Raw genomic sequence first — 25,901 nt, 5'->3', positions numbered from 1 at the left:
AAAGAATACTCTAACTCGGAGTTACGAAAGTGCAAGTCGGATAATTCTTCTTCTTCATCCTCAAAAATCTGAAGTTGGTGGTTATACTTCTGGGTTAGCGCTTCAATCTCTTCGTATGCCATTTTGTTTAAATCTGTTTGGTTGCGTCGAGTTGTATCTGCAGCTCTCTTAATTCTTTTCCGGAACTCTCTTGAAGCGCGTACATTTTATTTCTGGTCAAAATTAATTCACTTTACATTTCATTGAACTGTGCAATCAATTCTAAAAAGTTGTCCTGTGAATCTTTTAGAGACTGTTTCGTTTGGGCAAGTTCATGTTTGAGAACAGCCGAATAGTCTATCAAATTACGTAGGGCCGAATTTCTTACGTTGTAAAACGGAAGTTCCTTCAAAAGTTGTTTTTGTTGGGAAAACTCTTGGATCTGGATTTCCCACGTACCTGGTTCGATTTTGATTTCTGTGCTTTGCGAACCGTGCAGGTTCTGGCGAAATGTCCAGGCATGCGACATCCGAAGCAATTGTCGTTGAACCAGGGTTTATGTTGTTTGGAATTATGGGGGAAAGTCCAAGACATCCAAGCTGGCCGAAATTGATAAGTGTCCATCGTCGTTTAGTTGAAGGGGAACTCGCTTGCTGGTTAGGTATGGGATCTAGCTACTGCAAGGTATATGCAGCAGCCTCAGGCGTTGTAATTACCCTTAGGATTCATCCACCAATTGTGACCGCGTAGGTTTTACGGTGCTAGGGAAATTCTTCTGAAACCGCATCCGTCGTGAGCTGTAAGGACGGGGGAAGGGAATGCTGGCGTAAAAGGAACAAGTTATAAGGTTGAGGCGCATTCTGGGCTGTAAGATAAAAACGAAGGTTATGTACGCCCTATTCCCAAGGGTCCACCAATATGCAATTCCAGAGAAGTAAAACAAAGTGATGAAGGATTCCGTATTTACTATCAATCGGGTTTAAAAGATGAAAAATAACAAACAAATATGGGACACAGACGGACGTGGCCGGTAATGCGTCAGGCCTCCGAATTGAAAATTGATAAATACAATTCAGTATATATAAATAAGAATCTAAACAATGAGTAAAAGTGAGAATTTGATGACATCAAATGAATTGAGTGAAAGATTCACAGGTATTAGGTAATATGATTAACTCAATGAGTCTTGGGTGGTCAGGACATGAAAAGCATATAATTACGCAATGTTGCTTCAAGAGATTAGCAGTTCTTGGGGAAAACATTTGTCTGATTTGTAATTACAATTAATACAGAGTCTGCCATGTGTCAATGGCTAATTCACTTTGTAAACATTAAATTCTTAGAATACATGAAGTAAAAAACGTTTAATTTGGAAAGTAAATTCCGAAATGAAGTTATTCATAGTACAGTCAATTTTGCACTGTGATATTAGGATAGAGCAAACTGCTTAATGTCGTGTGTGCCAATTAATATAAATTGACTTTTAAATTGTTTAGAGAGTTATAAAGATATATATATATATATATATATATATATATATATATATATATATATATATATATATATATATATATATATATTGTGTTTTAATTTTGATCTTCTTCACCTGCAACCGGTTTCGTCCCGTTGTAATTGTGCTAAAAAGGGTAATTGCTCAGTCTTTAATTCGCCCGCTGACAACGAAGGCAAAAGGAGCGAAACGGGGCGAATATTTCCCTGTATAGAGTTTTTGTATCTTTATAAAATTCTCATTTCCATACAAGAATAAAATTTTCTCTATATTGTAGACAAATCGTTGGTGCTATCAGTTCTCATTATATCATACCGACACAGAGACACCCCCCCCCCCCCCCCAAAAAAAAAAAAAAATTACCCTCATTGTAAACGGAATTCGTTCCTATAATGTTATCATTTTCATTTCATGAGGTTTTCATTCAGCTTACCCTTGTGCTTCATTTATGTGCTAGTATCATCTTCTGAACACGGCACGACCACTTTCATTAATTGCCTATACTAAGTACACAATCAAGTGAAATAAAAGCAAAAACCATTCGTAGGCGATGTCGTGAAAAGATGCATAGAAAAGTGAACACAATTGAATCCTGACTTTGAGGAATTTTTTTTTGCAAAAAGATGATCCACTGTGTATGATTACGTTTAAAATATCTTTTCAATTTCTAAGCTTTTTCAATCAATTTAATATGCGCGCAATTTAATTAGTTTCTATCATTATATCACTTCTTTACAAACACTCAACTTGAAATCATTTTGATGAATTTCCCAAAATAAAATCCCCGCTAAGAAGTAATGTGATAGAGCAGTCACCTCCTATTACTACAAAACATCCGGATTTTCGCTTTTGTTTCGTGTCTCATGTGTAACTCTGAAGTTAAAAGATCGAGTCCCAACTACAAATCTAGAGTATATAATGAGAGAGAGAGAGAGAGAGAGAGAGAGAGAGAGAGAGAGAGAGAGAGAGAGAGATTAGAATAAATTTAGCAGACAGACAACATTCAGACCAATCAGTCGAAAATTCGAATACTAGTAACTTTAAAGAACGTGCCAGATGATTGCGCAAACGCCTGGCTTTCTTGATATTGTGGTTTCATCAATATTCGTTGAACATAAAATTTTCGTGGATTTCGTTGTTAAGGTGAAATAACGTAAGTTACACGTTGCTGTCGACAAAATCCTTTTAATACAACAAAATGTCGTTTTGATCAGAGGTCAGCCATTTTATGATGATGTGTTATTCCAAGATTGCTGAGACGTGGTTAAATGGAAAGTAAATTGTCAACGTTCTACAAAATTTCAGAACAGTCTTGATAATAAAAAATTGTTGATGTACAGCCATCACACACTTTGAAAAAAAAAATTGAAAGTGCTTTAAATTGTTCTCAAATTTAACGCACTTCCAGTGCGTCGATTTGATCACAAATTTATTTAAAACGCACTTTAATTTTTTTCAAAGTGCGTTTTCACATACCTAGAAAGGTCGGTTGTCATGATTATAATCTGTACTTCATGGGGATGTAAAGAAGTACACAAACACTTTATAGTATACAATTCATTCTTCGTTGAAAAAAGAATACAGGCAATATGTAACTTTCTTGATTATTCAACAGAAAAACGACTGAATTGTTAACTTCTAGGTGACTAAATGTTAAATGACAGGTGAATGAATGTTACTGAGAGGTGACTGAATGTTAACTTTAAGGTGACTGAATATTAACTAATAAGTGATTTAAAGCTAACTTAAACATAACCTGAATATTAACTAAAAGGCGATTGAATACTGAATGGGCGATTTATATCATACGGTCCATTCCAGATTTTTCAGTTAACATTCAGTTGACAAAAACGAACAGTTCATTCCGTGAAAGTCAGGCTGACAAATTAAATACGATATTGCTACATGTACCTGTGTAACGAAATAAAGTTACAACGTATTGCATAAAACTTTAAAAAAGTACTGAAGCAATTGTACATTTTACTGATGAAGAACTATTTCATTCTTCATGTCTTTAACAGTAATCAGAATGACAATTGGTGTTGCAGACAGTAACAAACTTTGGTATCAAATGATTCACTTGTGTTCCATAACCTACGTTTTAATTTTTAAATATTAAGCATACATTTTATCTGTGCTCTCTGGAATTCTCAGGTCCATACACTCAAAACACAGACATCAGAAACATACAAGTAATCCGTGTATCGCAAGCAAGTCAATGGATTGGTCAATCCAATCAAATCTCTGCAGCGAGGCCTGGCGTACATCTAGGGTTTTGCTTGAACCACAGATCAAGTCTTTCGCAAAGTTGTCCCTGCTGATGATAAATATCATGGATGACTCAGGTATCTCCTGATTCCTTCAACTGTCGCTCTGTGGAGTCTGTATGTTCATGCTTTCTTTTAGGTCTGTACCTGAAAATAAGACAGTAGTTGGTAATATATGTGGTGTAAGGTTAATGCATGAACAAATTTAGTTTTACATACATGTTCATATCACCATGAATAACCCTGAGAAATAATACAAGAGGCCAACTGACCAAGTTGCTCACCTGAAGACACCACTAAAGGGTTAAAATATGAATGGTGTCTTCAGGTTAGCAACTAGGTTCATTGGCCTCACCAGTAATTCTTGTATCCAATTCAACATTTCATTTACGTTACCTGAGTCTAAGTTAATCCAGAAACCTACAAGTATAGTTATCCGGCTACTTGTGTCTCTATCTGCATTCTAAGACTCAGATTATTTAAACAAGCTACAGCGCCAATCTTAAAGCAATATGGTCTTATATTGGAGTGCAACCAAAAAAGAGGATTAGTTTTTCCCCAAACTAAAATAAGTGCTTTATTCATCCTTCATTTTGAACAATACTAGCTATGTCAAGCACAATACCAATCCTTGCTATGCTTGAGCAACTTTTTTCAATTATTGTATTAATTCTAGATCCTCTGAAAATACAATTTTTTGTCATAAATAAAATATAAACTTTTGAACTTTTAATTTCTTAAAATTCTCATAGTTAAATTAACTAATGCAAGTGTACAAGTTGCTGTCCTTTAAAAAAGGACTGCAATACGTGGACCACTTGCATGTGTTTCCAACGAAAACGTGAAAGCCTTAAAATGATCACAGATTCCCCCTGCTTTTAACCACTAAATTTGTACGTTGTATTACGTATATATATATCTATAGTTGACTTTTAATCTAGGAATTTAAAGGGTTCATACTTCTAAAATAATTATGGTCTATATTAATGAAGATTGCATGTATAGTATCAGGCATTCGGCGAATTCCAATTTTTGTGCACACATTGCGCTTCGCACTACTTTGTTACATATAACTACGTTATGCAGTGACAGCTATACTATGAATGTGTAAATCAATTTCATATTTTGATGCCTCTTTCTTGAGATTTAAACTTTTATACAGTGACATAATTATTCAATTATCTACTATATACAGTCACATAAATATTCAATCATACTTAAATGCTTAGATAATTTTAATCGGGAAGTACTCTAGCCTTGCCTTCTATAAAAGTAAAGTTAAGCTACATGTGTATTCGGGAAACAACAAAACATGATAAATTATGCTATTTGATGCATGCTGTAGTTTCGGCATAACATTACCTAATACTGACAGTTTATCACATGCCGATCATTTCTTTAAAAAGAATACTTTGTTTCTGTAGTGTTTACCGACAACTTTACAATTACAGCGCCTTTGAACTTATCTGTGCATATGGCAAGGAATCCCAATCCCGATTCAGATAAACCTGTGCTAGCCTGGTTCCCTGAGCTATACCCATTACACACAGGCTAGCTCATGAGCAGGCTGAATTTTCCCCATAGCATCCGGTTTAACCTCGCTTATATGTTTTCTGCGTGGACCTCAGGGTCCACGCAACAAGAAATAGGACCCCATCCCCCGGCCCAAAAAGAAAATGCACTTTACAGACTTTAATTTTAAACAACTATGGTAAATCACATATAGGTGAAGAATATAACTACATTGTAGATTGAATTCTTTATCTTCATCAGAGATGATTTAACAAAGTCATAAATATTCTAAGTCTCATGGAATGATATATATAAAGAACAAAACTTAGACATAACTCTATTTATACAACTTCTCTGATGTCCACAATAATATTCTACAGCCATGATAATAAATCATTAATTAGTTTGTGATTAATTAACATTGATTAAATTGGCCGTAAGTCGTAAGTTCTTTTGTAAACTCAGCCCAGGGCAATAAATTGTGAGTAAAAACTAATAAATTGAGCCAGTCTTTACAAAGCTGCCTCTCATCTTCTTTCTTTTGTTGAATTGTTTTAATTGGTGCATGTAGGGGTCAATGTTTAAGGTGGCTCTATACACCACTTTTTGATGACGCAGTACGCAAAAAAGTAAATCTGGAAGCATGCAATTCCGGTACCGGCTGATTTAAACTGAGGTGAATTGTATTGGGACTGCTCTTTTGAAAAATTTGTTAAATGAATAGATTTAATAAACAATAAAATCAACTATAATTTTTTAAATAGTTTCTTTCCCATCATCGATATGTAATATCGTAGCTCATTGGGTTAGTGTGTTCACTTCAAACCTGTAGGTCATGAGTTTGATTCCCGTTGAGAACAATATTTTTTTGAACTTTCCAAAATTTTCTAAAACGTATTTTTTGGCTGAATACTGTGAAAGAAAATTCTAAACCAGTGAAAGAAGTTCAATTATAATAGACTTTAATGCACATTAATACCGACAGATGTTCCTTACCACCTTCAGGGGATGGGAGGGTTGCTTTGAATTTCTCTCAGGTTGGGATACATAAATCCTATTAGCCTAGTCAATTTTCCCCTTTATTTATTTGACTTAGTTTTGCATTAAAGCGAATATATTCACTTATACAGGTCTATAATGTATTTATCATTCCAACATTATATTTAGGAACATTCTTCAACTCAGAAATGAAAAGTCCCCAAGGTGTTTGGGCCTTGAACGATAACCCTTTCCTGAGGAACTTTCACACCAAATAAAATTTAAAATATTTTTTTGTGTTTATTTGCAATGATTTTCATTCATTTTTTTGTGTCACAGTTATTAAAATACATTTTCTTATAACATCAAGCAACTTTTTCAGATGATTTGTCAACAGAGTAGGAAAATAAGAAAAATTATGTTTTTGGGAAATGCTAAAAAAAATTGCAATAATAACATTTTTGAATGTTAAGAAGTGTTATATTTTTTTCTATGTGTCCGAAGAAAATTACCATCATATGACAAAAAAATTTCTCTCAATTTGTTAATAGGTATCTTTTAGAAAAGTATTTTACAAAAAAACGCAAAAAAACATTTTAAAATTTTTTAAAATACCTATAGTATCCCTATCATCATTTTAATATTTGATAAGTTTATGTTTTGTGGCCTGCTATTGAAAATTGGAATAAACTGTGGGTGTATAGAGCCACATTAAGTCATAATCGACTTTTCAAAAATAAAACAGTAAACTACCATTTCACAGTTAAAAATTAATCTGAAAATTGCAGCTTTTTGCTATCAAAAGATACAAACTGTTACTCAGCATTATGTATTGAAAGAACAACTGATGCCAGTGTTTTTCAAACACCTTTGTGTTACTGTTCACACCATAGAATTTAAAAAACAGCAGTAAACAAACAGGCACAGGTTGGAAACTGTTAAGTCATTTTTAATGTTCTATTTTCATCCTCAGTGCAATGACTTTTTTTTGGTATTTTTTTTTTAAAAATCTTACTTTAATGTGAGGATCAAGTTAATGTATTACAGTTTCTTTACTTTCTAGTAGAAATTGTAAAAATGATTGTTGAAACTTTGTACATTTAGAAAAAAAATTATTTAGTCTGGCAAAAAGATATTGTATTATCTTTGACATTTGATTTCAGATTTCATCTTCAAATTGACATGCATGCACTATATATATATATATATATATATATATATGCACTGAAATTTATAACCACACCTTGTTGGAATGTTTTGGATCAAAAAATTGAATATATTAAAGGGACTTGGACACGATTTGAGATCAAAAATTTTATTTTGATTTTTTTATGTATAAAATGCTTTATTGGTACATTTTAAATGATTGGCCAAAATATTAGAACCAGATGTTAAAGTCAAGTTACAAGCGAGATACAGAGGTAAGAATTGATAGTTATGTAAACAAAGCTCGAGACCTATAGTTGTTTACAAAAAATGTAATGTAGAGATTTACCATTTCTTAGACAAAATGACACGTAAAAAATAATTCAAACTAATTCAATATCTTCTTAAATACTATTATCAACAAGAGAAAGTTACATTTGATTGAAATTTACACCAATACAACGAAGTTGTAAAAAATGACAATATTCGAGCTTTGTTTACAAAACAAAGAATTAAGAACTCTGTATTTTGCTTATAACTTGATATTTGAGTTTCAAATTTTGACATTGATAGCATTATAAACTTCTATATAAACATTAAAAATTGAAAAATAAAATTTGAAAATTTTAAGTCAAATCGTGTCCAAGTCCCTTTAAAAAGAGAAAAGAATGAAACTTCAAAAGCAAAACAGTGACTAAAGATTTTTTTTTTAAATTTAATTGCATGCAAGGTGCAAAGCTTAATCTGTTTATATTCTCACATCAAACACTTACGAGCACGACATAAAAACTCTCTACCTTTCATTGTACTAGTAATTTAATGTTGGGAAGGAAAAAAGTAATTTTTAATTGGGTCCTCAATAAGTTCAATTGAAACAGGTTTGATGAAATAACCACAGCAATTCCACATTGATCCTTACATATTATTGATTTTTTATGTGTATATATTTTATTAACTGGGGATAAAAAGGAAATTCAAAGAACATTATCCCTTGTATGCATCATCCATGAAAAATGCCAAGCTGTCCTCTGGCAAAAAAAAAAATCTGCCATCGGAAGTCAGCTTCGCTATCAAAGGGTGGCGATCCACGGTGTTTCCCTGTAGTAGGATACTTATATGAAACACCAGGGATTGTCACACTTGGCTAGATCTAATATACCAGTTTAATTAACCATGTGATGAGTACCTGTCATTTGGAAATAAAATAAGTTACTAGGAATGGGTTTTTTTCAAATATTTAGCAATTAATATGCAGAATTCATTTGGAAATGTTTTTTGACATTACTTGATCATATCGGAGTTTGCATTCTCGTGCAGATCGTTCAATGATTAATTTTTAAATGAATGAATTTCATTAAAATTAATTCAAACAATCAAGATATGAAAGAAAAAGTGAGCATGCTCACATACCCTGCGCTCCCCCATTACTTGCTAATGCTACTCGACATAATGAATGGCATGGTATGCCTTAAATACACAAACTAACGTAGTTTACGTATTTTTTCTGCAGTGTCACCACCTTTATATCCCGCATGAATCACCATTTAGAAATGAAGCATTTTATTGTTTAAATGAAATACACAATATGTCAAAAATTGGTTTATTCTTACTTATCAATACTGTTATTTGAGAAAATTTTGCTGATCGAGTTGAAAAAAATCACATATAGGAACAATATTCGATATCTTCATTCAGAAAATATTTTTACCACAAAATGCTTTTCAATTTCACCTAAAAATTTCCAGTTAGAATATAGCACAAAAAATAATATTTTTCTATAACTTTTGAGTTGATGAAGACAGAAATGTCAGAGATTTATCTTCTAAGGTAAAACATTTCCAATTATAAACTTTAAGGAAGTTCAACATCCCTATATTATCATTGAATATTTAAACATTTTACTCCGTAATAGATATAATGTTGGATCAAGAATATTGGATCTCTAAAACTGTTTTTTAAGTCAAACTTGAATTCTAGTTTAAAAGAGATGTTATTTAATCAGATGAAAATATGAATGACAATAAAACAAGTAAATTGAGATAGATAATCCAAATTGACCATCAGATCTAAAATATTTTATCAAGATTTATAAGTACACGTATTTGAAATTTGAAGAACAGGCACTGTATTCTTTGGGTGGGGTGAGGTTGCAGGTGTCTAGGGGTAAAAAAAAAAGCATGAAGGCATTGATAATATCATATTGACATATAAAATTTACCTTTCCCAATGGCGGTGGTTCAAATCTGTGAAATCTTCTAGAGCAGCAATATGTTTCAGGTATTTTGACAGCTTCAGTAACTCTCTGTCTTTGTCTCTGTTGAAATGAGCCTCCCTAAAGGCCCTTATCTACAATCCACAATAAATATGTAAATGTAGTTAAACTACCTTATTTTTTTTCACATGCCACAAAATTTGCAGAATTTGGAAATTAAATCTGTTACATTTTTTTTTTGTGTCAGTCATTTTTTAGCGATTTAAAAAGTTTCTTATAGCAAATGATACAGTATATAATTTCTGCATATTCAATTATTTGCGATTTAAAAGAAATCACCAAAAAAAAGCAAAAATTAGATCATTGCAAAAAATACCGGACATACTGTAGTCAAAAGCAGTGTTCAGTAATGATGCATAATTATGATTTTTTGGTGTGACAAAATTGGTAATAACTACATGTATTAAGTTTGAAACAGTATCACTTTTTCCTAAATTATGTATTCTTTTTTATTTCAAATAAATTTATTAAAACAGGTCCAATTCCAAGTGGAAATTTTGTAATGTAAATTTCATAAAAAATAAATCAATGCATCAAAGATTTACTTTGTGCAGCTTTGTTAATCTCCAACCCTTAGCTCTAAAATCATCAATTTCCACTTGTGTAAATTAATATCATTTCTCAATAATTATTTTATTCGTTTATAATTATCCTTAACTAAAAAAAAATATAGCTGACTTACTTATCACAGCCTTTTTGGACCTAATTTCTCATCCCTTTACATTTTACCTTGACCCCCTTTTAATTTTTTGGAGTCTTGTGACCTTGACATTACATACCCTGAGTCCTGTCTGGGGGTTCATGATGAAATTTCTCCTGATATCATCAAACATGATGGTATTTTTAGCACTCCATTGTTCATATTTACCCCAAATGACCCCTAAGGGTTTCACCTACAAAGGAAAAAATATGATAAAAAATATACAGATATCTTTTAGAAGTTTCTACTTTTGAAAGAACTTATCCTGGAATGTCTTCATCTTCACCAAATCACTGTTTGCAGGGAAATATTTACCCCCATTTAATTTGCGCTCCTTTTGCCCTCGTGGTCGGTGGTAAATATAGTGTCTCAAATTACCTCTCTTAAAACACAACTTTGTCTGCGCGAATTCAAGACAGGGTGAAACCATTTGCATGTGAAAACATAGGTAATCATAGATTACTAAGCTCACCGAGACGGAGCATCACCCTTATGAGACATCACCTTCATAAGACCACCTTTATCATTTTATATGAAAATCATACTTTATGATCTTGGATATTCATGGATTCTGTTTTGACAAAATATCGTATATCATCTGATAAATTTTTTTATGATAATCATATGTTCATATGTTAATCAATACAATGATATAAAATTAAATATTGCATCATGTCATATTTCTAATATAATATATATCATATAATAAATAAAATACCGTAATAAACAATAATGAGATTTGATATTGTAACGTATGATATGACATTGTATTGTGTTATACCTTATTGTATTTGATCACATAATACAATATCATAAAATATAATACAATATAGTATCAAATTACAATATCATATTACATAATACATCATAACACTGAAACATTGTATAATATAGAATGATATTGTATTGAATGACACTGAAACATATTTGATACATTATATGATATTATATCATATAATACAATATAATTTGATTCCAACATTGTATCTTATCAAATGATACAATATTATGTGATATGGTAAAATATTATAAAATACATTATTATATTATACATATTGCATCATATGACACAATAAAATATATTACAATATCATATAATACAATTGCATGTGATATGATAATATATCATATAAACCAATATCATATCATACAACATCGTATGATACAATATTATATAATATTACAATATCAAATAATACAATTTCATGTGATATAATTCTATATTACTGAAACCAATATCATATTATACAATATTGTATGATACAATATTATAGAATATACAATATTGTATCATAGGATACAATATAATATTTTGCAATATCTTATGTAATTGTATCATGTGATAAAATAATAATTTAAAAATACAATATAATATTATACAATATTGTATCATAATATACAATACTATACATAACAATATCATGATACATAATCATATCATAAAATATCAAAAAAATTGATACAATATCATATCGTATCGTATAACTTTTTATAATATAACATATGATATCATATTGTATCATATCAAACATTATTGTTTCATACAATACTTTATCATAGGAATCATGTTATATCATTTATCAACAAACACATCTATCTATCGAGCTGGTTTGAGTGAGGTAGGAGATTTCTTTAGCATCCTTGATAATGGAGATCAGGCTCTGCTTCTGAAGCAACCTCTGCAATTAATTTATAATAAAGTTAAATCAACTATGCAAGCTATCATCTATAAAACATGTGACCTGTTCCAAAAAACTAAACCTCATCCAGCATCCGAAACCTATGGCTCAGATTCAGCATTCAAGCCCATCATGTGCATTTGTATCATAAGACGCATCATCCATGCAATTTTGGTGAAGTTTGGACCAGTAATAACTAAGATATCATCATCAGAGGGCACTAGCAATTAAAACCTTAACATCCTCCAGCATCCGCAACCTTTGGCTCAGATTCAGCATCCATGCCTGTCAGGTGCATCTGTATCATAAGACACACCATCCATTCAAGTTTGGTGAAGTTAGGACCAGTAATAACTTAGATTTATTTTTTAGCATCCTTGATAATGGAGATCAAGCTCTGCATCTGAAGCTACCTCTGCGATTCATTCATATTACAGTTAAATCAACTATGCAAGTTTGAAATAGTACTATCATCTATTAAACATGTGACCTGTTCCTAAAAACTTAACTTTATCCAGCATCCGAAACCAGACTATGCATTCAAGCCTGTCAAGTGCATCAGTATCATAAGACACACCATCCATGGAAGTCTGGTGAAGTAAGGACAAGTAATAACTAAGTTATCATCATCAGAGGGCACCTGTTTCGAAAACTTTATCTAACCAGCTCTTAAAACCTTAACCTCCTCCAGCATCCGAAACCTATTGCTCAGATTCAGCATTCAAGCTTGTCAGGTGCATCAGTATCATAAGACGCACCATCCATACAAGTTTGGTGAAGTTAAAACCAGTAGTAACTAAGATATAATCATCAGAGGGCACCTGCAACAAAAACTTAACCAGCTCTAAAAACCTTAACCTCTTCCAGCATCCGAAACCTATTGCTCAGATTCAGCATTCAAGCTTGTCAGGTGCATCAGTATCATAAGACGCACCATCCATACAAGTTTGGTGAAGTTAGGACCAGTAGTAACTTAGATATTGCTATCAATGGGTACCCGCAACAAAAACTTTAACCTGCTCCAACAACCTTAACCTCCTCCAGCATCTGAAATTTAGGACCCAGATTCAGCATCCAAGTCTTTCAAGTCCATAAGTAGGTCCAGATTCAGCATCCAAGTCTTTCAAGTCCATAAGTAGGTCCAGATGCATCATCCATGCAAGTTTGGTGACGATAGGACAAGTAATAGCTTAGATACAGGACCTGCAACAAAAACTTTAACCAGGTCCGGACGCCGACGCCGACGCCGAGGGTATAGCATAAGCTCTCCTTGACTTCGTCTCGGTGAGCTAAAAAGGCAATGATAAGGTAGGGTGAAAATAACCCCTTTATAGGCAATGAGCAATAATTATTATATCTTTACATCTTGAACAGGTAAGGACAGAACACAATTGTGCCAAAACAGGGGAACGATTCTTGGACCCGTGTTACTCGATGCATTACATGTACCATTCAAATACTTGGACCAATATGTCCATGATCAGTTATTTTTTCATTCACTATGGGTTTTTTTCTTACTAATCAGATGACCATCACAAACTTTGTAAAAAATTAAGCAGTGTAACATATGAAGTTGTTGGCCAAAGAAAGATAATTAACAAGAGGCCCATGGGCCACATCGCTCACCTGAACAGCAGTTCCTTGTAACATTACATTTCGTAGCATACGCTTTTTCTATTTTAAACATTGAACCCCTTTCTGGGGACCCAGTTATGGTCCGAGGTTTATGGTTGGCTTGAACAACATAAATAGTAACATAGGAATGAAAATGTGAAGCACTGCGGTGGGACCGCACGTACACAACCTGAAAAACTGAACATAGCAGAGTTCCACTTCAAGAGGAATAACTCTCAGACTGTACAGAACACAAGAAAGATAACTCTTGGTTCCACTACATTAGAGTTCACACAATTTGAGGATCCTTGCATAGTAATCTCACAAACTGTAGCATTATAGTTCTCGAGAAAAACTTTTTAAAAACATTTTCAATATATCTTTCTATGTTAAACTTTGAACCCCTCTTGGGGCCACAGTATTAGTCCAGTGCTAAAGTTTTAATTATTTGGAATCTACATTATTTAAGGATGCTTGCCTAGTTATCTCACAAGCTGAAGCATTATAGTTCCCTAGAAAAAGATTTTTCAACATTTTCCCTCTATATTTCTATGCTAAACTTTGAACACCTCTTGGGGCCCCAGTATTAGATTGAGATCACGGCTTTTATAATTTCGAATCTACACTATTTGAGGGTGCTGACGTAGTTATCTGACAAATTGATGCATTGTAGTTCTCGAAAAGAAGATTTTTAAACATTTTCCATATATACCGGTACTTCTACATTTAACTTTAAACCCATCTTGGGTCTCTAGTATTAGTCCAGGGGTCACTATTTTAAAACTGTCGAACCTTCATTATCCAAGGTTGTATGCATGATAGTAATCTCACAAATTGAAGCATTGTAGTTCTCGAGAAGAAGATTTTTTAACATGTTACCTTTATATTTCTTTAATAAATTTTGACCCCATCTTGGAGCCCCAGTATTGGTCCAGGGGTCACGATTTTACCAATTAGGAATCTACATAAGCGAAGGATGCATGCATAGAAATTCCACAAACTAAAACATTGTAGTTCTTGAGAAGAAAATTTTTAAACTTTTCCTTTATGTTTTTTAAAATGTTTAAATTTTGAACCCCTCTTGGTGCCCATCAATTGTCCGGGAGTTACAATTTTTTGAATCTACATTATTTTAGGATGTACATGTATGCATAGTAATATCCCAAACAGTTGCACTATAGTTCTTGAGAAGAAGTTTTTTAAAACATTTTCCTACATATGTTAAAATCTAAACCCCTACTGGGGCCCCACTTTTTGTTCGGGGGTCACGATTTTTACAATCTTCACTATGTATATAACCTTTTGTGTATGTATTGGCATTTTTGGTGAAGTGGTTCTTGAGAAGAAAATTTTTAAACATTTTTCATATGTAGTTCCATGTTAAACTTTGAACCCCGCCTGGGGCCCCAGTCTTGGTCCGAGGGTCACGATTTCTACAATTTAGAATCTTCATTATACATACAAGCTTTTGTGTAAATATTGGCATTTCTGGTGCAGTGGTTCTTGAGAAGAACATTTTTTAAACATTTTCCTAAGGTATTTCTATGTTAAACTTTGAACCCCGCCTGGGGCCCCAGTCTTGGTCCGAGGGGCACGATTTTTACAATTTAGAATCTTCACTATATATACAAGCTTTTGTGTAAATATTGGCATTTCTGGTGCCGTGGTTCTTGAGAAGAAGATTTTTAAAGACATGCACCCTAAACTTACTGTTTCGCAATTATCTCCCTTTTGAAAAGGGCTGTGCCCTTTATTTTAACAATTTATAACCCCCTTTCCATAAGGATGCTTTGTACCAAATTTGGTTAAATTTGGCCCAGTGGTTTTTGAGAAGAAGTTGAAAATGTGAAAAGTTTACAGACGGACGGACAGACGGACAGACGGACGGACGGACGGACGGACGGACGGACGACGGACAACGGGTGATCAGAAAAGCTCACTTGAACCTTCGGTTCAGGTGAGCTAAAAAAGAATGTTTTTTGTGATTGGAAGCATGACATAAAAGTTATATGCCAATTTGATGGCGACCAATGGATGCCAAATTTTTTCCAGGGGAGTCTGAACAGGGATTGCGTTTGCCAAGATGAATTTGATGAATTTTAATATATTAGGAGGGGCGTCCAGACCCACCCACACTCTATAGCTAGGTCCACCTTTGAACTCTAAACATGTTTTTAATTTGGCCCAAAACTTCTGATTTTACTAGAAGTCTGAGTTTTGTCATTACCTCAATGACTCCATATTTTGGTGTGTGGACACTGATCATGGCTAGGCTGTCCAGCATGAAGCAGATCTTGTAGTTGGGGTGAGAGGTCACTCCTAGCTCCTTCATTTTGACCTCCACCCATTTCATACCCGTGGCAGCTACAAATAGAAAAGGAAATGGGTAAATCAAGCCATTAATAGAGGCCATATTAGCACCTTTTGTTTAAAAAATTCATACCTTTGATTTAGCTCAAGAGAAGAAATAATTTGGCAGCCCCACAACATTCAACAGAGAAGTGAAGTGAAATACAGGACCATTTTAAAAAAACAATATAGTGTAATCAGTCAAAACACTTATTGCTTGAGTAGGACATAATTTTGTTGGTAATTAACTGTTTGAGATACATCACAAAAAAATATATTAACTTCAATGTTTACAATTCTTGATATCATTGGTCTGAGAGAATGCAAGTTCTTGGGTCAGAAGCATTCACTAAAACCCACAAGCACTAACCAAGCATGAGCAATGATAATTAAAAAGTGCATTTTAAACATGGAAATCAATCTGTGAACAGCAAAAAAAACTTTCATCAATACAAATTTCATAACTTTAAATACTTACACCATATGACAATGTCATAGTTTTCATAAGCCGACTCTAGAAACTCGTGTAAGAAGGGCCTCATCAGCTCGTTAGCTGTCTCTGCTACAGATCTATGGTCTGAAATAAATTAATAAATGATAAACATGTGTGTGTAAGAAATCATGTTTTTGTGTCTTAATCACTTTTAAGATGATAAATGCAGCTTCCTGAAATACCCCCCCCCCCCCCCCCCCCCCCCCCGGGCACAATATCGAATACTGTGGTTTCATTAATATTCACAGTTTCAATGATATGTAAATTCGTGGCCAATGACCCTATCAATACACAATGTAAAGAGAAATTGCATTTCAATGAACATTAATTTCATGGATCAACTTATCAACAAAATCCACGAAAATTGGTATTCAACGAATATTGATGAAACCAAAGTACCTATTTTAATTTGAGTTTTCTTTTAAAGTCCTAGAAGTAATAGACACTGAAGAAATGATATCATGATTCACATAATTCATCATTTTTTATCAACTTTTATCTGTCTTTGATTAAAATTTGATGAAATTCTAAAACAAAACTGGTTTAACTATACTAGCATTTTCAAATTTATGAAGAAAACTTATATCACTGTTACTGTACCATTAAAGTGAAAAATGATGAAACCAACTAGCTCTTCATCAATTGTATATTCAATATTTCAATTTTTTTTATTATACATATTAAGTCTTGTATAAACACCAAATCTATGTTATTCATGAATACAACTCGTAAAAAAAATCTTGACGAAAAAATTTCGTTCTTATGTCATTGGCACATACATGTACCACCCAGTCAAAACACACATTACAACCACAATTTAAATAAGAGCACATGCTGTCAAGAGGAGCATCCCTTGCAAAATCAAAGTACTGAAGTACTGATGGGAGTTGATTTTATCGATTATCATTTATTTTAAAATCAACTTATCTTGCATGGCAATTAGTTTCTAGTCTGTATTTGAATTACGCTTTTTTTATTATGAATTTTCAAACTTTTCCGATAAGAATTTCAAGAAACCCCATATGAATCATGTTGTGTATTATTTAAAGATAGATTTCAAACTATGTATTAGTAATTGAAACAATTCTAAGAATCGTATGGATCCAGGCACTATTGATATCGAACTCTAGTCTTGTTCAACCAGACGCTCGGCTGTCTCCGTTAATCTCCGACAAGCACAAGAGCCAATCGCAGCTTCTCGGATCTTTCCGTCAAGCTCGAAAAAACACATTGTCTCCAAGCTTGCCGGAAAGGCCCGAGAAGTTACGATTGGCAAGAGAGCCTCTCTGCTTGTCGGAGATTTACGGAGACAGCCGAGCATCTGGTTGTTTATTAAACTCTGGTGTAGGAACACACAAGACTACAAAAATATCTAAATTGTTCGTATTATATAAAATCTGACTATTTTCAAAGTGTTTATAGATAACTTTCCTTAAAAAACAATGCTTCAGCATACATTACATCGAATTTTTCTATTATTTTCAAGAACTAAGTCTTGTCAGCGGTGATGATTTGTGCTTAGGTCCAAACACTGTTTCACTTTCGGTTTGCCAGAGTAACTGCATAGGAGAGTTGATTAAAATCAACTCCCAAAAAGGGGGTTTCATGTTCTTGTATATATTCCCTCTGCAACAAGTTAAATTGTGTTAATCACAGGTACCTGACATTATTAATTTTTATTATAAGAAAATATTTTAACGTACGTCAGGATCCTGTGGTGTTAATGCCTTAATTGAAAACTATCTACTTAAAATTCTACACCCCAGACTATAAGAGATGTTAATTTTGGTGAATACAGCATACTAGTAAGAAATTACATCTCTATATAGATGATATACATACCAAACAAGGTGTAATCAATGTCTAGCACCAAGAGTTTCTTCCCTTCCCTTGGTTCATTCAAAACATTGATTTTATACTCTTTGATCCGGCGCTCTATTTTGGCAAGATATTCCTCTCTAAATAACAAATAAAGGCATACGTGTATATACAGTTTAATGATTTGCATAGTGTCTATTGAAGTATAAATATCCTAGACCAATACTAACACATCGTTTATCAGTTTAATATATTCCAGATTGACCTTTATCTATCGAGACTAGTAACTATAGTACATGTACTATTGTATGGACAAAACTACAAAATTATTAGAACATACAAACTAGCTACATGTTTTTTTTAACATCATCAAAAGATCATTCCTAAATACTTCCGACAGATTAAGCTATGCTTGTGACAAGCCTGAAGAGTGAAAAATATATTTAAGCATTTTGTGGATAAGGGTTTATTCAATTTCACAAGAAAGCACAATAGAGGTGTCCCATTTATATGAAATGTGAATAATGCAAGCTGCGATGTAGCTTAGCGTTTTAAATTTGTGATGGTTTGTTATTTCACCAGTGTTCCTATGTATTTATCACCCTTGAATGTCTCATTGTTAAATATATAAACATAATAAATACAATATCCCAATCCCTGTATTACTACATCTATTATAATCATATTCACTGCACATCTCAATGGTGTACAAAAGAAGGAACAAGTTGATGAAAGGTTAAAAAAAGAAAAAAAGACTGTGGAATATTTAATCTGTGAAATACAAGTGTTGCTAACATAGACTTGTTTCATATCTGTTTAAACTTTTAAGCCTTGAATTTAAAAGAAAAATTTGAAGAAAAATTCAAAATAAAGATCATAATACAAGATAGGCAAAGCTAAAAACATGGAGGTGAGTACATGCATACTGTGGAATCATTAGATTTCGTGGTGGCTCAATATTCATGGAATTTGTGGGTACCTCTCATCCACGAATCAACTTCCTCCACGAATTAATAACTGATGGTTATAAAGTATTATTTCCTTTTTCAAGTATAAGAGAATACATGAAATTATGTCCCCATAAACCTGTAAAATTTAAGAAATCCTTGAAAATTGGCCCCCCACATGTTTTCATGATTCCACAGTATCCATATATCCCAAGATACTGTAAACGTCTTTAATTCCACGGGTCTAAAATTTCATGGTTTGCCCAGTTGTTACCTTTCGCGGTGGTTTTAATTTCACAGAAAATCGAATTTTCTATGATAAAAAATTCACCATACTTGTCGTCTTTCGGTGAAAAGATGTCGGTATAAATTGCTATATATTTTTATATCTTTGGTGGTTTTTTTTTCGGCTCTTTTACAGACCAAATACCGCGACCAATCATAAATTATTCACATTGTGCCAATTAAAATGAAGTCTGTTTTAGTAAAAGAGTTAAGTACACAGCCTGTCGCATTAACTGATACGGAACAATACTAATAAAACAGCTGTTTATAAGCATCAATTTTGAACTCAACTATCAAAATGTTCATGATGTTGTTAAATTCATGAAAAATAACCAACTGTGAACATAGTGAAATTAAAAACACCGTAAAGTTTTCCACGTCTACAGTATCACTGTATGGCAAGGGCATGAAATAAGTACCTGTTCTCTATTGCTATTTCTTCCTCTTCTATGTCAAAGTCATTGACTACTTCAGGAAGGTCCTTTGGGACCTCTTTGACTTTATCCTGAAAGGAATTAAAGACCTCATAATGAAGTGCCAAATAATTACATTTATTTTACCTGTAATTTATTTGTAAAAGATGAGGGGAGAGATTTTGTTGTTTAGGCTATCCTTAAAAGTGTTAATATGGAATTGCCTCCAGGAGGTCTCTGGACCCAGGACGGAGAGACTTTTTTTTTTTTAATTTTTCAAACTTGAAGCTTGACTTATTAAAAATTGGTGAAAAAAATAAAAAGCTCCATATTAAAAAAACAATTTCTTGATTTTTTTAGGAGGCAATTCCAAACAAACAATACTGTAAAAATGGTCATATCGGCTGTATAAAACATGTAAAAGTTTGAAGATTTTCCTAACTAAAAGAATTGATGAGTGGAGTTTTACGTTTTGCTAAATCAAGAAAAAGATATTGATTGACCTAAAAACTTGCAACATAAAGCCAATTCATGCGAACTGGATATGTTCATGAAAAACTAGAAAAAGACACTGTGTTCGTAAAAAGAATTTTTACTACCGCCGGAATGACTACTACCTGGTAACCAGCAAAATGAGAAAACTTTTTGTGAAATTGTCACAATTATCACCTGCTGATCTGTACATACTGTAAATATGTTTTGATAATTATGATTAAATTATAAATAAATGGATGAAAGGAAATTTTTGTTTGTACAACTATTACAGCTGTCACATTGTACATACTTTGGTTCAAAGGTAGACGACATTGTCTTATCTTTAATTTGAAAAAATAGAAAGATGCAATAAATAGTGCTAATGGCTGCATGTACCTGACATTGTATTAAAAATATCATATCTTTTAAATAACCTAAATGTTTCAGTGAAATAAAGTAATCATTAAATATTATTAAAAAATATAATATAATAAATAATAATTATAATATATTTATGAGTTTGTTGTAAAACCGTGCTATGTGTCAAAATAAAAAGAAATTTGTATATAAAATGTTATGCAATTTTAAAACATTATTTTATTGTTTTAAATTATATGTAGTGCTGATAAATATATTAAAATTAATTCAATGTTTACTTTTTATTTATGCAACAATTTTAATTATAAAGACATTCAAAATTTAACAAAAATGACAAACTGTTATATTATTTTTCATTCAAGGAAACACTGGTAAAGTCTACCTGTGCCCCTTTAGAAGGCCCCATAATTGCCCAGTATAATTGAAGAACGATAATTGGGCAGTAGGCGTTCGGAGAATATATAAATCAAAGTATTGTTATTAGGAGATGCTTGAAATGTGTTTCTGAGACTATTTATTTTTTGAAAATTTGATTGTAAATAAGTTTAAAATATTTTTTTAACAAGTTTAATTTTCAAATTTTATGCTGTATTATATTAATCTTCACCAAAATTATCAGTTCGGAATAAAGATGCCCATTAAACAAATCAATAAGGACTTAGGTGACAAAGCAAATTTTGTTTGGAAAAGAACAAGTAAAATATTGGCAACAAATGAAATAATTCGTGATATTTGTCAAAGTTTCCACCTCGTCAAACTTTCCTCGTTTTATAATACAATAATTTACATGTACATGTATTTTGGCCTAGATAAAACTGGTTTATTAGTGCATCCTTTTTTAAGCTAATAAATGAGGTGATGAAGGTGGCTTTTTTATATTGAATTTCACAAATAACACATATTATTAATTATACACTAAACAACATATTACACCATAATCGTAATATAGCAAGCAACGTCATATGTCAGTAAAAAAACAAAAAATTTTTTTTATAAATCTCTAGAATCCCATTGGACAGTCACAGAAGTTTGACACAATCTGTGAAAAAAAAAAGAGGGGTACATTTCATAAATTTTAACATATTCTTAATACCAATTCTTCCTCTCGGCTGCCCATCATCATGATTTTCGTGGAGGGTTTTAATTTCATATCTGTCAATGCCACATCATCTCCTGGTGGTTTCCCTGCAGTGAATCAGAAAAGGTTCAAGCTACATGTATTATAGTTTTAATTCTAATCATTCATCCAACAAGTTATAACAAAAAATATCATTTGGCTGTACAATTGTCCTCCGCACATGCCATAAAATATAGGGCTGGGACGATACTGTACCGAGCCGATTCGGTACATATCACGATACATGAGATGCGATACGATACATATCACGATACATTGCAATTGAATGAAAACATGAATGAAAGTTAAAAATTTATTCAACCTGCCGATGTATTACCGCATGTCCAAAGTTATTTTGTTATATTCATAATGAGCGTTGCACAATTTACAAATTACTTTAGTCTCGTGTACACTAGTTTTTCATAAACAAGTACTCCAAAAGTTTTCCACACTCCATATTTAGCTTCCTAACAGTTTTGACAACGTTACAAGGTTTTCCGCCATCTTTGTACTTTCATATTAGGCGCGCAGACTAAAAATAGCCGATATATGAAGCTCGGATATTTTTGAAAAATAAAAAAAGTTCGGTAAGGTATCGTATTAATGGTAAATGTATCGATCCAAATATCGTCAAAATAAATACCGCGATGCACCGGTGCATCGGTGGATCGTCCCATCCCTAATAAAATATAGTCATAGTACTCTCAAATTAAGCCACTGACAGTTGTTCAGTACCAGCAACATTATTTTTTACAAGATAACTGATAGAATAGGATTCACTCACGATAGGATAGGATTAACACATGATAGAACAGTATAAATGCTTGATAGGATAGGATTGACACAAGACAGAAGAGTATACAGGCAAAGTATGACAGGATTGAGACACGATACTAAAATTTATGCAAACAGGTTTAATTTGCGTGCTGTTAACAGAAAAATATCAGATATCAGATATAATATCAGATCGGCATTTTATGAGGTTGTTTGTGTATTGGTGTTTAAGACAATTGATGAGAGTTCTTTTGCGATTGACCATTATTTTTATACCAGGACAATACGTATTATCATAATATAACGTCAAAATTATCCGATCTGGTGCCCCTCAACTTAAAACATATTCAATTTATATATTTTAAGTACTGAAGTGATAACTATACAAGTTTTATCATATTTAGACAATGAATATCGTACCATACACATATTAAGCTTCTTTACATTTATGAGTAAATATCTTATTAAACAAAGAAAACACACCGCTGTGTCATCCACCTATCTATAAGCCCATAGTTAAAAGAAGTTTCTAACACATGTCCACCGCTCAAAGTGGTCTTCAATAAAGATTCTCATTTTACAACGTTTTCTGTCAAACTATTTCTTTCTTTTCTCTACAAATGCGCTATTCCACTGCCAACAGACTAACCATGTAACCGCGTCAACCTTTTGTGTATGTTCTAAAATTAACTTGTCACATCATGTGCTAATGACTATTTCAAAGTTGGGTGTTTATTGACTGGCCTGTTCAAATAAATAAATTCAAATTTATATCAAATACTTTTAAATGCATTTGATTTAACTGTATAATTTGCCGAGAGTTGGTAACTTTTGTAGCTTAATGGAAAAATGAAAACATTTCTTTCTTTTAAAATTTCATTGAAAAAGGTATATATACCTTTAAATTGAACAACAAACCTGATATGATTTGATAAACGCAATATTATTAGATAGGATTAACGCATGATGGGACTGAATACACACATGATACCATAGGATTGATACAGAACCAGATAGTCATAAGATTGGATTGTAAAAAATAACTTTGCAGGATATGTACCATGTGTACAGTTGCCTCAAAATTCCAATACATGAAACCAGGGACGTAGTTAGTATATACGTCCCTGATGAAACCTGTGAAATTTTACAAATGTTTGTTTCAAGATTTTAGAGATATGACTAAATAAATACAGAAACATGTGTAAAACGTTAATCATTCACGTTTCTCAAAAAATGTTATTCGTGTCTGCTATAAGTAAATACATAAACAATCCGACAATTACAAACCTTTGAATTTCAGCCCGAGTAATTTCTGCCGCTCTGGCAGGACACCGGTGGCGGCTTGTGTGGCTTTCTTTAGATCCCCTACCGTGGCATCTTTTGGTAAAGACAGTCTGAACTCTTGACCGCTCCATTTTATCACCACAGTATGATCAGAACCCTCTCCAGACATTTAGAACTGTTCTTCGATCAAAACTCTGCCGACGTTCGCAACGAGAGATGTTTTCGCAGTATCTATTAACTCGTTCAAAATTTAGTCGTAATGAAACAAAACAACTCGTACAGTTAATAAAGATAAAACCCGTCATTAATAGAAGTTATATGCTAGTATCTAGCTCAAATTTGAAAGCCCAAGGCTGAAAAGATTGAACAGGCATAATGCCAATTAAACGACCAATCTCTAAATCTGCGCAAGGATTTTTTTTAAATGATCTGGTAACTTTAAAATAACGTTGGAGATATCATCTCTAGAGAGTGGTCCGGGGGGGGGGGGGGGGGGGGGGGGTCTGACTTCCCATCTGGAAATTAATCATAGCAAAATTAATGATAATAGATTCCGTCGTAAACAAGATATTGAATATTTTCAAACAGTAATTAATTGCTTAAAATTTGTTGAGGTTCGTTGAATATACAATATACATTATCTAATTTTCATTAATTTCAAAATGACTGATTTCAACAGCCAGTGGCTGACATACAGGGCTATGGGTAAGTATCACTTCAGAGAATATTAATATATATATCGAATTAGGTTTCCTTTGCCAAGATAAGAAGGACAACTCTAAAGAGTCATTAAAAGGGTAACAACTTTGCAATTGTCAGTAAATGAGTTGATGGTGGCAGTGAATGAAGGAGGGAGGGGGGATACCACCCACCCCCCACCCCCCCCCCCCCGAAAAATATTGACAAATAACAATCACACAAATATCAAACACTTAGCACGGTAAACATTTTCCAAACTACAATAAAACGATGTCATCTCTATTTTTGCAGTCATATTAGATATTGTTTTAAGGTGACAGTGTCCGAAAAGGCTTTGTATAATATTGTAATCAATAAATCTCTTAATTTGTTTTTACATGTACATCGTATTGCAGATTATAGAAGAAAATGCATAAGCAGCGTAGGAGATAATGCAGAAACTACATATTGAATCTAATCAATTGTTTTTTTATAAATTGCATGAATATCATATTCAAATGTAATATTTTATTTATTAACACACCAAATTACCCATGAACTCCTGAATCACCGCAATTTCGATTCCAATTTCGTTTCTGTTGATTTCCATCAAAATCATACTAAAATCCTGAAGTTCCGACTTACCAAAAACCCAACTCTTAATTTTATATTTAAAGAAACCATTATAGGCCCAAGACTTTATAATTGCAGTTTAAAGAAATGTGCAATAATTATTTAAAGTTTAGAGACTGAACTTTTTTAGAACCCCTACTCATTTAAGTTTTCCATGTTTTAAAAATACTTTCTCCTAGCTGTCCTTGTTTAAATTGAGATCATTGAGATCAGATTAAAATACTGTTGCAATAATGGCACAATGACAGGCTAAACAATCCGGTCTCAAAGTTGAACCATTTAAACCACCCACGATCTGAACTCCTAACAAAGAGAACAATAAATGGAGGTTAGTTTGGATTTTTACACGGATTCAGTATCTGATTCTATTTTAAAATGCTAGTATGTTTAAAGAAAAGTGAAGTCAGTACTCATTTGACCAATGGTTGTCCTCCTTTACACCCCCACCCCCTCCTCCCAAAAGGTAAAGATAAAATAAAGACTTTCAGACTGGCACCAAATCGAAAAGGAAAGTGGGAACAAAGCTTGATTCAAATCACTAGATAATTTTTTTCTGCTACAAATATTTCCAAGTCTTAAATAAAGAAAAGTCGATTTGATT

At 32.8% G+C, this 25,901-nt stretch overlaps 1 protein-coding gene across 1 annotated transcript; it reads right to left on the bottom strand.

The window, feature by feature from the left end:
- Window positions 1-3,031: 3,031 nt before the first annotated feature.
- LOC128181244 (ubiquitin-like domain-containing CTD phosphatase 1) lies at window positions 3,032-24,238 on the bottom strand. The gene is made up of 9 exons (XM_052849566.1): window positions 23,993-24,238; window positions 21,908-21,999; window positions 19,969-20,054; window positions 18,342-18,457; window positions 16,485-16,583; window positions 15,885-16,021; window positions 10,444-10,557; window positions 9,611-9,738; window positions 3,032-3,903 (listed from the first exon to the last, which is right to left on the bottom strand). Exons 1-9 carry the CDS (start codon window positions 24,156-24,158, stop codon window positions 3,831-3,833), a joined length of 1,011 nt encoding a protein of 336 aa, XP_052705526.1. The 5' UTR covers window positions 24,159-24,238; the 3' UTR covers window positions 3,032-3,830.
- Window positions 24,239-25,901: the final 1,663 nt, after the last annotated feature.

Source organism: Crassostrea angulata, chromosome 4, assembly GCF_025612915.1.
Source record: "Crassostrea angulata isolate pt1a10 chromosome 4, ASM2561291v2, whole genome shotgun sequence".
Taxonomy (NCBI): domain Eukaryota; kingdom Metazoa; phylum Mollusca; class Bivalvia; order Ostreida; family Ostreidae; genus Magallana; species Magallana angulata.
Note: the sequence above shows the minus strand (reverse complement) of the source record. Positions and strands in the feature narration are given on the sequence as shown.